This window comes from Bufo bufo, chromosome 9, assembly GCF_905171765.1.
Source record: "Bufo bufo chromosome 9, aBufBuf1.1, whole genome shotgun sequence".
Taxonomy (NCBI): domain Eukaryota; kingdom Metazoa; phylum Chordata; class Amphibia; order Anura; family Bufonidae; genus Bufo; species Bufo bufo.
In genome coordinates, this window is record NC_053397.1 from 107,404,376 (window position 1) to 107,419,637 (window position 15,262).

The 15,262-nt window shown below is 43.9% G+C and overlaps 1 protein-coding gene across 1 annotated transcript in view; it reads left to right on the forward strand.

Moving 5' to 3' along the window:
* Positions 1–15,262, forward strand: part of PRG4 (proteoglycan 4) — a 181,890-nt gene that overhangs the window by 136,020 nt on the left and 30,608 nt on the right. The window contains exons 19-20 of the mRNA XM_040408297.1: positions 4,271–4,366; positions 4,554–4,649. Of these exons, the coding sequence (XP_040264231.1) occupies positions 4,271–4,366; positions 4,554–4,649 (192 nt within the window). The remainder of the gene's footprint in view (positions 1–4,270; positions 4,367–4,553; positions 4,650–15,262) is intronic.

A 15,262-nucleotide genomic window follows, 5' to 3' on the forward strand; every position in this document is an offset into this window, starting at 1 on the left:
GTGGAATGACATTGTTCATCCTGTTGTCCTGGCGACTGAAAAATAATGGGGCCTCCTCAAAGGGCCTGAGCAAACGTCAGGTGTCACGCATGAGCTGCCACTGGCTGACATTGAATTTACACAGCAGAGTACTCCTGTCCGCTTGAATCATCAGGAAATCGTTAATGGCCTTTCTCAGTCGGTCCAACATATGGAGGGTGGAATTCCAACGGGTGGAAACGTCGCATATCAGCCTATGTTGGAGGATGCCGTTCTGCCGCTGCAGCTCAAAGAGGGTGTGCTTTGCTGTGTACAAGTGGCTAAAGTGCATGCAAAGTTTCCTGCCCATTTTTAGGATGTCTTGCAGATGGGTGGAAGACTTCAGGAACCGCTTGACAACCAGATTGAACATGTGTGCCATGCAGGCGCATGGCTCAGCCCTCCTTGACGCAGCGCCGACACAATGTTCTTCCCGTTGTCGGTTACCATGGTTCCAATTTTCAGTTGTCGCGGAGAAAGCCTGTATTCGATTTCTTACTGAAGGACACAGAGAATTTCCTCACCTGTTTGTGCAGAACAGTGTGACACCGCCGTGCCCTGAACATGTAGTATGCTGGAGGGCCCCTGTGAATTGTCCCTGCAGTGGAGGCAGAGGACACGGTGGAGGATGAGGAGGCAGAGGTGGACATTGTCGCAAACCAGCGGAGTGGCAACGTGGAGGCGGAAGCGGCGTCACCTGGCCAAGTTGCTGGTGTGGCTGTGCAGGAACCACATTCATCCAGTGTTCTGTAAAGGACATGTATTGTCCCTGATCGTAGTTACAGCTCCAGACGTAGGCGCTGCCGCGCACTTTGACAGACACTGACAGGCTCAAGGACTGGCCCACCTTCTGTTCTACATATTTGTGCAGGGCTGGTACTACCTTTTTGGCAAAGAAATGACAGCTTGGGACTCGGCTCGGCACAAGCCATCAGTTCTCTGAAAGGTGCATAGTCCACCACCTGAAAAGGGAGGGACTGCAGCACCAGCAACTTGGACAAGAGCACATTCAGCTTCTGCGCCATTGGATGAGTGCATGTATACTGTTGTCTCTTGGCAATCGCTTAGGTGATCGATTGCTGATGGTATGTGTAACGAGGAGTAGGAGGAGGTTTGGCAGATGATGGGAAAGACAGACAGCTCCTTTCGGCTGAGGTGGTGGAGCCTTGACGGCCAGAAACTGGGTGCGTGCCACTTGCTGATGCAGCTGGACCACCACATCAGAGCTATGGTTCTCCCAGGCCACTTTATGGCGACGCTGCATAGGTTGACGCATGGCTGTAGTGCCAACAGTGGCACCCTGGCCACGCTTCACACTTTGCCCACAGATTCTACATACGGCCACGTTCACCTCCTCCGGCGGCTTAAAAAAAAACTGCCACACCGCCGAGTAGGTGATTTTACTCCCAACACTACGCACTGACTGATTGCTACTGCCGCTGCCTCCTTGAGCCCCTGCACCGCTACTTCCCGGGCAGGTAGGCTCCCGCAAAGCAGGTGGTCTACCACGGGTGCATTTGGCTCCCGACCTCCCACTGCTGCCACCCTGCTGACTCCCGGCCACGCTAGCGACTTGCTGGCTCACGGGCAAGCTGCTAGCGTCTTCTCCAGATGATGATGAAGCCCCTTTGTCACCCAGCTCCCAAGGGCAATCAGCTACATCATCATCATTGAGTAGTGTCTGCACTTCACTGATATCCTCCTCAACCGCCTCTGGGTCAAGAGCCTGACCGCTCTCAACACCAGCTCCCACGCCACTCTTCTCATCACTACTTGCCCCCCTAGCGGAGGAAGCGGTGGATGTCTCCTCCACATCTTGGCTGGGCAGTAGCTGCTGACTGTCCTCTAGTAGTTCTTCCTCGCGGAAAAGTGGAGCAGGGCCTATAGCATATAATACTTCTCGCGGTGAGGAAACAGAAAAGGACAAAGGCAGGTTGAGGACAGGTGAGGGCACAGGGCCTGCTCCCGGGCCATGAGAACTAAGGGTTGTGTCTGACGAACCCACAGACTCTTCGGTGGGGGTGTCTGATGTCACTTGCGACAAAGTCGAAGATCAAATCAACCATTCAAGAACCGCTGGGTTGATGGTCACAACACGACCACTAGCTGAGGAGCTGGGAGCTAAGGCCTCTCGAAGTGACCCCTGCTGCCACGGCCCCTTACTCTGCTGCGACCTCTGCTTGCGCCAGAAACATTTAGGCCTCTGCCACTCCCCTGCCTGACATACTGTTAGATCAAATAACCAAATGTTAGATCAAATATTTTTTATTTCGCCACTAATACACAGCAAATAGGGATTCAGAATATATCACTGCACCGCTAAACTGCAATTAGGCCCAATTTTTTTTCTATTTTTACACAAAAGGCTTTTCAAAAGATAAGTGCAACGATGAAAGGTGAATATATTTGTATTTCGCCAGTAATACACGGCAAACTAGGCTGTACATTATCTCACTGCACCGCTGAACGGCAATTAGGCCCTAATTTTTTTATATTTTTACACAAAAGGCTTTCCAACAAATAAGTGCAACGATGAAAGGCGAATATATTTGTATTTCGCCAGTAATACACAGCAAACTGGGCTGTAAAATATCACACTGCACCACTTAACGGGTATTAGGCCCAATTTTTTTCTATTTTTACACAAAAGGCTTTTCAACAGATAAGTGCAATGATGAAAGGCGAATATATTTGTATTTTGCCAGTAATACACGGCAAACTGGGCTGTAAAATATCTCACTGCACCGCTGAACAGCAATTAGGCGCAAATTTTTTTCTATTTTTACACAAAAGGTTTTTCAACAGATATGTACAACCATGAACGGCAAATATATTTGTATTTGACAAGTAATACACGGCAGACTATGCTGTAAAATATCTCACTGCACCGCAGTCCGGCAATTAGGCCCAAATTTTATTCTATTTTTACACAAAAGGCTTTTCAACAGATAAGTGCAAAGATGAACGGCGAATATATTTGTATTTCGCCACTAATAAATGGCAAACTGGGCTGTAAAATATCTCACTGCACCGCTGAGCTGCAAAGATATTTTTCCTTTTTCCACTAATACATGCAAAGGACTTTAAACAGATAACAGCACCGCTAGGTGGCAAAGCTATTTTTCCTTTTTCCACTAATACATGCAAAAAAGGGCTTTAAAACAAATAACTGAACCTCTGATCGGCAAATATATGTTTTCTTTTTCCACTAGTACTCAGAAAAAAGGACTTTAAGACAGATAACTGCACCGCTGAGTGGCAAAGATATTTTTCCTTTTTCCACTATTACACGCAAAAAAGGGCTTTAAAACAGATAACTGCACCGCTGAGCGGCAAATATATTTAACTTTTGCAACTAATACACAACAAAAAGGGCTGTCATTTTCGCACTTCACCACACAACAGCTAATAAGCCCTTTTTCCCCCTAATACAAGCCAAAAAATGCTTTAGAACATATTACTGCAACGCACAAGGGCAAATAAAACCTAGAAATATTTCCTTGTAATAAACGCTGTTAATGCCTGTATCAAACAGCACTTGCACCCTAATAAGAACGGTTTGCTGGAATTACAGAGCTGTATAATGGCAATTTGGATCACCAGTCAGTGAGGCAAGGTGTAATCGTATTGTTCCTATTACCCAGGCTGTCACCTCCCCGACTGAACCCTGTTCAACAGAAATGCTGTAAAATGATTCCTCCCTATCCTTTCCCTACACCTTGAATGATCTTTCACTGCACTTGTAAATGTTTTTTTTTCAGCACAATGACGATTTTTTTTTATCACTGTCCCTAGCACCTGCAGACACATCTCTCCCTGCACTAAGTACGCTGGTGAATGGCAGAATCTAAATGCGATTCGTTACCACGAAGTGCGAGGAAATTCGCATTCGGTGCGAATCTAATTTTTCCTAAAATTCGTAATGAATTCCACTTCATCAGCTTCGATTCGCTCATCTCTAGTATCTAACAAGCCATGAGTATCACACTGTGTTCAGTTTTCCATGTAATACATTACAGCACACTGTTAACAACTGACTTGCCTTTTTCAAAAAATATACATACAAGAGTATTGGAAATAATAGATTGATTTGATAAAACTGATGAGAATCAATTACTACATGATTATGGAAATAGATTTTTAGAAGATTCAGACATTCAGAAGAACTAAAGACCATTCATATAAAAATACATTGGTGTTTGGGATCAGTGTTGGTTTTAACAGGTATTTGTTTCTTGTTTTTCTGTAAAAGATCCTTCTCAGAACCCATCACCATCAGACAGAAAGAAAAAGAAACCCAATTCCAGAGTACCGAACAAGAAAAAGGCTAGACCTACAGATGGTGATGGTAAGAAAAACATTCATGGTAGTCCTAATATTGCATCAGCAATTATATATGTATCTAGTTATTCTGGTACTGAAAAGATCCAAATATTTAGATCACAATAACATATAATATTATGTAATATTAGGCTAAATACCTTCATGTAATGGGGTGAGTTCTGTTCTTATTTGTTTTCTGTTTATCTGAAAAGATCCATCTGAAAACCCATCAGACAAAGGGAAAAAGAAGCCTAATTCCAAAGAACCAAACATGAAAAAGGGCAAGCCTACAGATGACGATGGAGATGGTAAGGAAAACATTTATGGAGTACAGTACCATGTACTAACCAAGTCATTATTGTACTAAATGGGTCAAACATTTATATAATATACATAATATGATCAGAAGAAGTGTCAAATAAACTATGATGTTAGCCAGGTCGAAAGCCAAAATAGTGGACCAGTCATGAAGTGGGGAAGGGTGGGAACAGCACGAGAAGTCCACAGAGTAGACCTATGACATAGTGGTGAGGTGGAAGCAGCATGAGGAGGCCACCAAGTGGCACAATGACAGAGTCTGTAGGTTGCGGCAGTAGCAGCAGCATTGAGAGAAGGCCATTGAGTGGCACAATGACCGAGTCTGGAGATGGCAGCAGTATGAGGAGGCCACCGAGTGGCACAATGACAGAGTCTGGAGGTAGCAGCAGCATGAGTAGGCCACTGAGTGGCACAATGACTGAGTCCGGAGGTGGCAGCAGCATAAGCAGGCCACAGAGTGGCACAATGACCGAGTCTGGAGGTGGCAGCATGAGTAGGCCACAGAGTGGCACAATGACAGAATCTGGAGGTGGCAGCAGCAGCATCAGGAGGAGGCCACAGAGTGGCACAATGACCGAGTCTGGAGGTGGCAGCAGCATGAGTAGGCGACAGAGTGGCACAATGACAGATTCTGGAGGTGGCAGCAGCCTAAGTAGGAGGTCACATAGTGGCCTAATGACCGAGCCTGAAGGTGGCAGCAGCAGGAGTAGGCCAGTGGCACAACGAGTATTAGTCGACCAAGATACTTCTGGGGGAGCCTGCCTGGCATGAACAGGCCTCTAGTAGCTACAAACAACGACAAAGACAAAGAGTCAAGATAGCTTTGAGCAGGGCCGGTTCTAGGTGAAATGGGGCCCTTGGGCGAAAAACAATAAGGGCCTCCCCACCCCTCCCGACACTTGCTGACTTTAACGTCCTGTATTGACTATGGAGATTTAATTTGTGGACGTTCATACAGAAGAAACTCTATATTGTGTGGCACAGTGTATGCTATATGTGTATAACAAACATATTTCACATGAAAACTTACAGTTACTTGGCTTGGCCCTTGGGGATCTCGGACGCCACTTCAACACTTTGGCCGGGGGCTCGGCGGAGTTGATGTTGTGTTTTATCCTAATGAGAAAGATTTCATAATAAGGATTTGCAGAAGGGGCAGAGGGATAGCAGAGCAGGGAGAGGCTGGTGCTGCTACTAGGGGGTCATACCATGGGGGAGTAATGAAGCCCACCATAATGCCCCCCCCCCAGTAGAAATAATTCTCCTTATAAAATACCCCCTTGTAATGCCCCCAGTTGAGCTAATGTTCCAAATAGTCCCCCCATAATGTGCCAGTATAAAATACCCCTATATAGTGCCCCAGTAGATGCCCTCAGTGTCCCCCATAATTTGCAAGTATAAAATACCCTTTCTTAGCGCCCCCGTAGATGATCCCATAGTACTCCTCTCCCCCTTCCCCATAGTACCCACCATAATGTGTCACAGTATAAAATGCTACTGTACAGAGCCCCCCATATAAAATACCCCTTCTTTGTGGCCTCAGTAGATGCCCCTATAGTGCCCACCAATAATGTGCCAGTAACAAGTGCCCCCATAGTTGCCCCCCAATAATGTGCCAGTAATAAGAGCCCCCCCACCATCTTGTGCCAGTAAAAAGAGCCCCCCATATCATGTGCCAGTAGCCAGAGCCCCCCTATAATGTGCCAGTAGCCAGAGCCCCCCCTATAATGTGCCAGTAGCCATAGCCCCCCCATCATGTGCCAGTAGCCAGAGCCCCCCTATAATGTGCCAGTAGCCAGAGCCACCCCTATGATGTGCCAGTAGCCAGAGCCACCCCTATAATGTGCCAATAGCCAGTGCCCCCCCTATAATGTGCCAGTAGCCATAAGCCCCCCGTTTAATGTGCCAGTAGCCATAGCCCCCCTATAATGTGCCGGTAGCCAGAGCCCCACTATAATGTGCCAGTAGCCATAGGCCCCCCTATTATGTGCCAGTAGCCATAGCCCCCCATATAATGTGCCAGTATCCAAAGCCCCCCCCTATCATGTGCCAGTAGCCAGAGCCCCCCCTATAATGTGCCAGTAGCCAGAGCCCCCCCTATCATATGCCAGTAGCCATAGGCCCCCCTATCATGTGCCTGTAGCCAGAGCCCCCCCCTATAATGTGCCAGTAGCCAGAGACCCCCTTCATATCAGTAGCCGCCAGTATTGTACACAAAAAACACACACACACACAAAAAAAAAAAGCACTTATACTTACCTCCATGTCAGCGATGCGATGCAGGCCTCTTCCGACCTGTGTCCCGCGCTGTACGGCTCAGGCGGCGCGATGATGTCATCACATAGCCTGCACCGGCCTCTGATAGGCTGTCGGCCTAGTGCCTGCAGCCTATCAGAGGAACAGGGGAGGGACATACCTCTTCATCCCCTGCCGCACAGCCATCTGTATCGCTGTCCTGAGAACAGCGATACAGATGACTATGGAGATGAGCGCTTCCAGAATGGAAGCTCTCATCTCCCTGTGCCCTGCCGCCGCTGCCCCCATTTGTCGCCACGGGGGACAAGGCCCACGAAAATATATTTAGTTGCGGGCCGGCGGGGGCCCCTAGGACTTGGCCTTAATGGAAGCGCCGGCCCTGGCTTTGAGCCCGGAAAGCCACGAAGTTCATCAAGATACATCACTAAAGATTTTACCCCATCTGACCGCAGAATAAATTTTGTTTTACAACCGAAAATACTTCAATAAAGATTTTACCACATATAACTGCAGCGCTGAATAAGATTTGTTTTTCCACCGAAATACGTCACTAAAGATTTTACCACATAGAACTGCAGCGCTGAACGCTGAATATAATTTTTTTTTGCACCGAAATACATCAGTAAAGATTATGCCACATATAAGTACAGCGCTGAACGCCGAATAAAATTTGTTTTTCCACCAAAATACGTCACAAAAGATTTTACCACATATAACTGCAGCGCTGAACGTTGAATACAATTTGTTTTTCCACCAAAATACATCCCAAAAGGTTTTACCACATATAACTGCGACCGAAATACGTAAATTAAAATTTGAACACATATAACGGAGCACAGAGATGGAGAGGGTGTTCGGATTCCCCCCGCACTATACAGACGTCTCAGAAATGAACTGCTGCTCCCGACAGCAGCTTCTGGGAAGATCATGGAGCATCCCGGTCATCCAGCATCTATTCGCTTTGCTGAAGGATGATTTTGAAAGTGTGTAGAAGCCAAAAGGGGCCCCCACGCTGCAGATTTATCACGGAGACATCCTGGAGATTTTACCGCATATAACCACAGCGCTGACCGCTGAATAAATGTTGTTTTTCGACCGAAATACTTCAATAAAGATTTTACCACATATAACCGCCGCACTGATTGACTGCTACCACTGCTACTTCCGTGAACCCCTGCACAACTACTTCCCGGGTAGGGAGGCTGCTGCGACCTCCCACTGCTGCCATCCTGCTGACTCCCAGCCATGCTTTCAACACATATAACCGCCGATGTGAACTGAGAATATATTTTTCTTTTTGTACTGAAATAGGCCACTAAACACTTTCAAGACATATAACCGCCGCCGACATGAACTGTGAATGTATTTTTCTGTTTGTACTGAAATAGGCGACTGAACGCTTTTGCCACAAATAAGTGCACCAGTGAAGTGCGTAAATATTTTTCTTTTTTTACTGAAATACGCCCCTATATGCTTTCAACAGAAATAACTGCAGAAGTAAACTGAGAATATATTTATCTTGTTGGACTGAAATATGCCACTATACGCTTTCACCAGAATTTACTTCAGAAATGCACTGAGAATATATTTTTCTTGTAGTACTGAAATACGCCCCTATATGCTTTCACCAGAAATAACTGCAACAGTGCAGTGCGTATATTTATTTTCTTTTTTTACTGTAATACGCCCCTATACGCTTTCAACAGAAATAACTGCAGAAGTCAAATGCGTATATATTTTTCTTGTAGTACTGATATAAGATACTAAAGATACTAAGATATAAGCCACTAAATGCTTTTCAATATAGCACTTGCAGCCCAATAACAAATAGCTGGAATGACAGAACTGCCTAATGGCTATTTGGCTCTCCAAATAATCTTTCCCTGCATTTGTAAATCGCTTTCCTATCAATATCCATAGTGCCTTCTGACGTCTCTCCCTGGACTCAGATGCTGTGAAATGATTCCTCCCTATCCTTTCCCTGCACTTATAAATAGTTTTTTCTGTCTTTATTTTTCCACAATTAGGTTTTTCCAATTGCTGTTCCTAGCGCCTTCACACGTCTGTCCCTGCACTCTGAATGCTGGAAAATGGCAGAAACTAAAATGGCTGCCATATTTATAAGGTTGTGAGTGACATCACAGGGCTGACTGGCTGAATGATTGACTGCATGCAGGCATGTCAATCTGGGTGATCCCGCCTTCCCAGAGTTCCTTGCCCCATATCCTCAGTCCTCCCATGTGTAGCCGCCATTTTAGGAAAATTGCTATTCGTTACCACGAAGCGCGAGAAAATTTGCATTTGTTGCGAATCGAATTTTTTATGAAATTTGGATCTAATTCCACATCATCAGCTTCGATTCGCTCATCTCTAACTGCAGTCAATACTGCAGCCAATTGAAACTGGGGCATCTAATCGGTTAGACTGAGCTCCCCTGTCTTCATTTAGAACCCCACTGCAAAGTTGCCACTGGGGTTCGGTCTTGTGAAAGCTCCCATGCCTGACACAGCAAAATTGCCTGTTAAGCCATGCTTCGGGCAAGGCTGAATAGGCGGTGTGAAGAATTCCTATAGACTGCAATAGTAGACCACTGCCGTCTATGATATAAGCAATTCAACAATTGCGGGTTAAAGTCCCCTAAGGCAACTAACAATTAAAGTAAAAAAAAAAAGTTTTTAAAAATGGTAAATGGTAAATGCCATATGGGAAAAAAATATCTAAATTGCAGAATTATCATTTTTGTGGTCACTTTTTCACCACAAAAAATTTGAATAAGTGATCAAAAGGTCATATATTTTAATAAAAACTACAGGCAATCTCACAAAAAAACAAGCCTTTACAGGGTGTCTTAAAGTTATGAATGTCAGAATATGGCAATGCAAATAAATTTTTCAAAGGTTTAGATCTTTTACTATTTACTATCTTTTACGATTTATTATGTAAAACATTAAAAACTTCATACATTTTTTAATCAAAACAAAATCGAAAAAACAATGGCAGAATTGGGACTTTTTTTCAGTTTCACCCCACAAAGATTTTTTTTTCCATCTTTCAATAAACAATATTATAAATTAAATTGTGTCCTTAAAAAGCCCTCTACGGCTATGTGAACAGCCAGGAAAAATTTTGAAAAATTGTTGGATTGATATTTAGCGTGCTTATATTTTAATCCTTCTTACAAAAATGACAGCAGTGACTGAGGATTGTAATTATGTTTTTTTACCAAATTTATCATTTATAACTTATAATTAGAGATGAGCGAATCAAAGCTGACGAAGTGGAATTTAATCTGAATTTCAGGAAAGTCGGGATCACCCATAAAGCCATTCATGCAGCCAATCAGCAGCCAGCCAGCCCTGTGATGTCACAGCCCTATAAATAGCCTTAGCCATATTGGATTCTGCCATTTTCTAGTGTACTTAGTGAGGGGAGAGACATTAGCAGGCGCTAGGGACAATGCTAGAAAAATGTAATTGTGCTAAAAAAAAAACGATTTGAAAGTGCAGGGAAAGATTATTCAAGGTGTAGGGAAAGAATAGGGAGGAATCATTCCACAGCATTTATGTTGAACAGGGTTCAGTAGGGGAAGATACAGCCTGGGTAATAGGAACAATCCTATTACACCTTGCTGCACTGACTGGGGATCCAAATTGCCATTATACAGCTTTGTAATTGCAGCAAACCGTTCTTGTTGTTGGGGTGCAAGTGCTGTTTGATACAGCCATTAATAGGGTTTATTACAAGGAAATATTTCTATGTCTTTTTTGCTTCTTGTGTGGTGTAGTTATATGTTCTAAATCATTTTTTGGCTTGTATTAGTGGGACAAAAAAGGTCTTATTAGCCATTTGGGGTGAAGTGCTAAAATTACAGCCCTTTTGGTCGTGTATTAGTGGCAAAAGTAAAATATATTTGCCGTTCAGTGGTGCAGTTATATGTTCTAAAGCCCTTTTTGTCATGTATTAGTGGCAAAAGAAAAATATATTTGCCATTCAGCGGTGCAGTTACATGTTATAAAGCACGTTATGTCGTGTATTAGTGGCAAAAGAAAAATATATTTGCCGTTCAGCTGTGCAGTTATATGCTCTAAAGTCTTTTGTGGAGTGTATAAGTGGAAAAAGAAAAATATATTCGCCGTTCAGTTGTGCAGTTATATGTTTTAAAGCCTTCTGTGGCGTGTATAAGTGGAAAAAAATAAGGGCCTATTTGCCGTTCAGAGTTGCAGTTATATGTTCTAAAGCCTTTTTTGGCATGTATTAGTGGCAAAAATGTATATAATATTTGCTGTTCAGCGGTGCAGTTAATTGTTCTAAAGCCTTTTGTGGCGTGTATAAGTGGAAAAAATAAGGGCCTATTTGCCGTTCAGCGGTGCACTTATATGTTCTAAAGTCTTTAGTGGCGTGTATAAGTGGAAAAAAATAAGGGCCTATTTGCCGTTCAGCAGTGCAGTTATATGTTCTAAAGCCTTTGTTGGGGTGTATTAGTGGCAAAAGAAAAATATATTTGTCGTTCAGCGGTGCAGTTATATGTTATAAAGCCCTTTTTGTCATGTATTAGTGGCAAAAGAAAAATATATTTGCCGTTCAGTGGTACAGTTACATGTTATAAAGCCCTTTTTGTCGTGTATTAGTGGCAAAAGAAAAATATATTTGCAGTTCACCGGTGTAATTACATGTTCTAAAGCCTTTTGTGGCGTGTATAAGTGGAAAAAGAAAAATATTTGCCGTTCAGCGGTGCAGTTATATGTTCTAAAGCTTTTTGTGGCATGTATAAGTGGAAATAAATAAGGGCATATTTGACGTTCAGCAGTGCAGTTATATGTTCTAAAGCCTTTTGTGGTGTCTATAAGTGGAAAAAGTAAAATATATTTGCCGTTTAGCGGTGCACTTATATGTTCTAAAGCCTTTTGTGGCGTGTATAAGTGGAAAAAGAAAAATATTTGCCGTTCAGCGGTGCAGTTATATGTTCTAAAGCTTTTTGTGGCGTGTATAATTGGAAATAAATAAGGGCCTATTTGACGTTCAGCAGTGCAGTTATATGTTCTAAAGCCTTTTGTGGCGTGTATACGTGGAAAAAGTAAAATATATTTGCCGTTTAGCGGTGCACTTATATGTTCTAAAGCCTTTTGTGGTGTGTATAAGTGGAAAAAGAAAAATATATTTGCCGTTCAGCGGTGCAGTTATATGTTCTAAAGCTTTTTGTGGCATGTATAAGTGGAAATAGGGGACCCCTAGCGCCTGCATGACCTCCCTCATTACTTCTCCTGTGAAATGGGACCCCCTATCTGACCCAGTGACTTCAGAAACACCGTACCTGCATATCAGTTCACTGACCAATTTCTTGGCGGTATTCTTTGCATTTACCCTTGCTACTGGGAAGGCTTCCAGCCATCCTGAAAAGAGATCAACACACACAAGAACAAAACAGTCTATCTGCAATCTCTGAAATGGGTAAATGGCCTCGGGGTGTGCTTGCTTGGAGTCTTCACCACTTGACCGGGATTATTTAATGCACAAATCATGCACCCTTTTATAAACCGAGCTGCTACTGTGGAAAAACCTGGTGCAATCCAACCAGCATTTACAACACTTACCATAGCACCTTTAGACAGACCTCCTGTGCCATAGCAGGATACATTAGACGAGGTAAACAAGTCCTTTCTTTTTTTCTTTTTTATCAACCTTGGCCCCGTGTTTTGCCCAAAGTTCTTTTTCTATGGGAGGGGCTTGATCAGTAAATTTCTGGAGCATACTTACAGAGACGTCTTCAGGCTTCAGGATTTTTACCAGGGTGGGGACAGTCTTTACGGGCTGTTGGGTGGCTTGTTTGGCCGTCTCGTCAGCTCGATCATTACCTTTTGCCTCCACCGTGGTGTGCCTGGTGTGTGCCTTATATCTTGATGATAGCAACTTCCTCTGGTAACAACAGAGAGTTCATAAATTCTAGTACCGAGTCTTTAGTCTTGATAGGCTGGCCTGCAGATGTTAGGAAGTCCCTGGCCCGCAAAATAGGTCCATAGTCATGTGCAATAACAAAAGCATACCTTGAGTCTGTGTAGATGTTCACCTTCTTCCCCTTGGCCATTTTACACGCCTCAGTGATTGCCTTCAACTCCACCTCTTGTGCTGACAATAGAGGTGGGAGTGGCTCAGCTGTACCTACCTCGTGCTGTGTGACCACTGCATATTCAGTATGGAACCGGCCATCCTCTCCCATGAATCTGCTTCCATCTACAAAATACTCAGTCAGGATTAGAAAGAGGTTTTTAATGAACATGTTCAAACCCAGACGTTTCCTGCTGCATTAGTGGTACGCAATCATGAGGGTCATGTTCAACAAGATCAGTTAAAAGTTCTGATACACCTCCCTCCCCCATTTCTGAATCTGTAATCAGTAACAGAGTAGCAGGATTCAGAGTAGTACAACGTTTGAATGAGATGTTTGCAGGCATGAGAAGTGCACACTGTAGTCTCAGTTGTCTGGCCATGGAAATATGTTTTGGTTGCACTTGAATGAGAATGCCTTAAATGTCCTGAGGAGTTTAAACAGTTACAGGGTAGTCCAGAACAATTTCAGAAGCTTCTTCAATCATGGCTTGCACTGATGCTACTGCCCTGACACAAGAGGGGCGCCTCTGGCAACAGGATCGAGGCGAGCAGAAAAGAAGGCAACGGGGTGCTATGCTATGCAGTGCTATGCCCCTGCATTTCAGAATAAAACAAACAGAAAGGTTCATTATATTTTGGAATGACAAGAGCGGGGGCAGACAGTATGCACAGTTTCAAAGTATGAAAGTTATTAACAGCTTCTTCTGTAAGATGCAAGGGATCAGAAGACAAACAGTCATAGAGGGGCTGCATTAACATAGATAAGTGCCATATCCAGGGGCGGCAGTATGAGACAAGACCCCAAAATACTCTCAAATTCTGTGCTCCTTTGGGCACTTGTATCTTTTCCACTGCCTCTTTTTGTTGGGGGGCAAGGTGCCGGGCACCATGTGACACCCCCTGAAGTAATTTGCCCCCACATTGCCCCCATGAAGTAATTTGCCCCCACACTGCACCCCCTAAAGTAAGATAAGAGAGATAAGATAAGATAAGATAAGATGCCTTTTATTGTCACTGTACAATACAATGTAATACAATGTACAATACAATGAAATGTTGTTTGGAGCAATCCTAGATGCCATGGACAGAGGAACAAGAACTGACATTTAAACTAAAGCATTATACTAGAAAAAAAAAAACATTGCACTAGAAAGCATTACTATTCACAGTTCACAGCATATATATATATATATATATATATATATATATATATATATATAGCAAGAGCAAAGTAGGAAGTGCTTATGAGTAGAGTTGAGCGAACACCTGGATGTTCGGGTTCAAGAAGTTCGGCCGAACTTCCCGGAAATGTTCGGGTTCGGGATCCGAACCCGAACCCCATTGAAGTCAATGGGGACCCGAACTTTTCGGCACTAAAAAGGCTGTAAAACAGCCCAGGAAAGAGCTAGAGGGCTGCAAAAGGCAGCAACATGTAGGTAAATCCCCTGCAAACAAATGTGGATAGGGAAATGAATTAAAATAAAAATAAAAAAAATAAAAATTAACCAATATCAATTGGACAGAGGTCCCATAGCAGAGAATCTGGCTTCACATCAGCAGAGAATCAGTCTCTTCATGCCATAGCAGAGAATCTGGCTTCATGTCAGCAGAGAATCAGTCTTCATGTCATAGCAGAGAATCAGGCTTTACGTCACCCACCACTGGAACAGGCCAGTGTCACATATTTAGGCCCCGGCACCCAGACAGAGGTCCCGTAACAGAGAATCTGGCTTCATGTCAGCACAGAATCAGTCTTCATGTTATAGCAGAGAATCAGGCTTCACGTCACCCACCACTGGAACAGGCCACTGTCACATATTTAGGCCCAGGCACCCAGGCAGAGGAGAGAGGTCCTGTAACAGAGAATCTGGCTTCATGTCAGCAGAGAATCAGTCTTCATGTCATAGCAGAGAATCAGGCTTCACGTCACCCACCACTGGAACAGGCCACTGTCACATATTTAGGCCCCGGCATCCAGACAGAGGAGAGGTTCATTCAACTTTGGGTTGCCCCGCAATATAATGGTAAAATGAAAATAAAAATAGGATTGAATGAGGAAGTGCCCTGGAGTACAATAATATATTGTTAAGGGGAGGTAGTTAATGTCTAATCTGCACAAGGGATGGACAGGTCCTGTGGGATCCATGCCTGGTTCATTTTTATGAACGTCAGCTTGTCCACATTGGCTGTAGACAGGCGGCTGCGTTTGTCTGTAATGACGCCCCCTGCCGTGCTGAATACA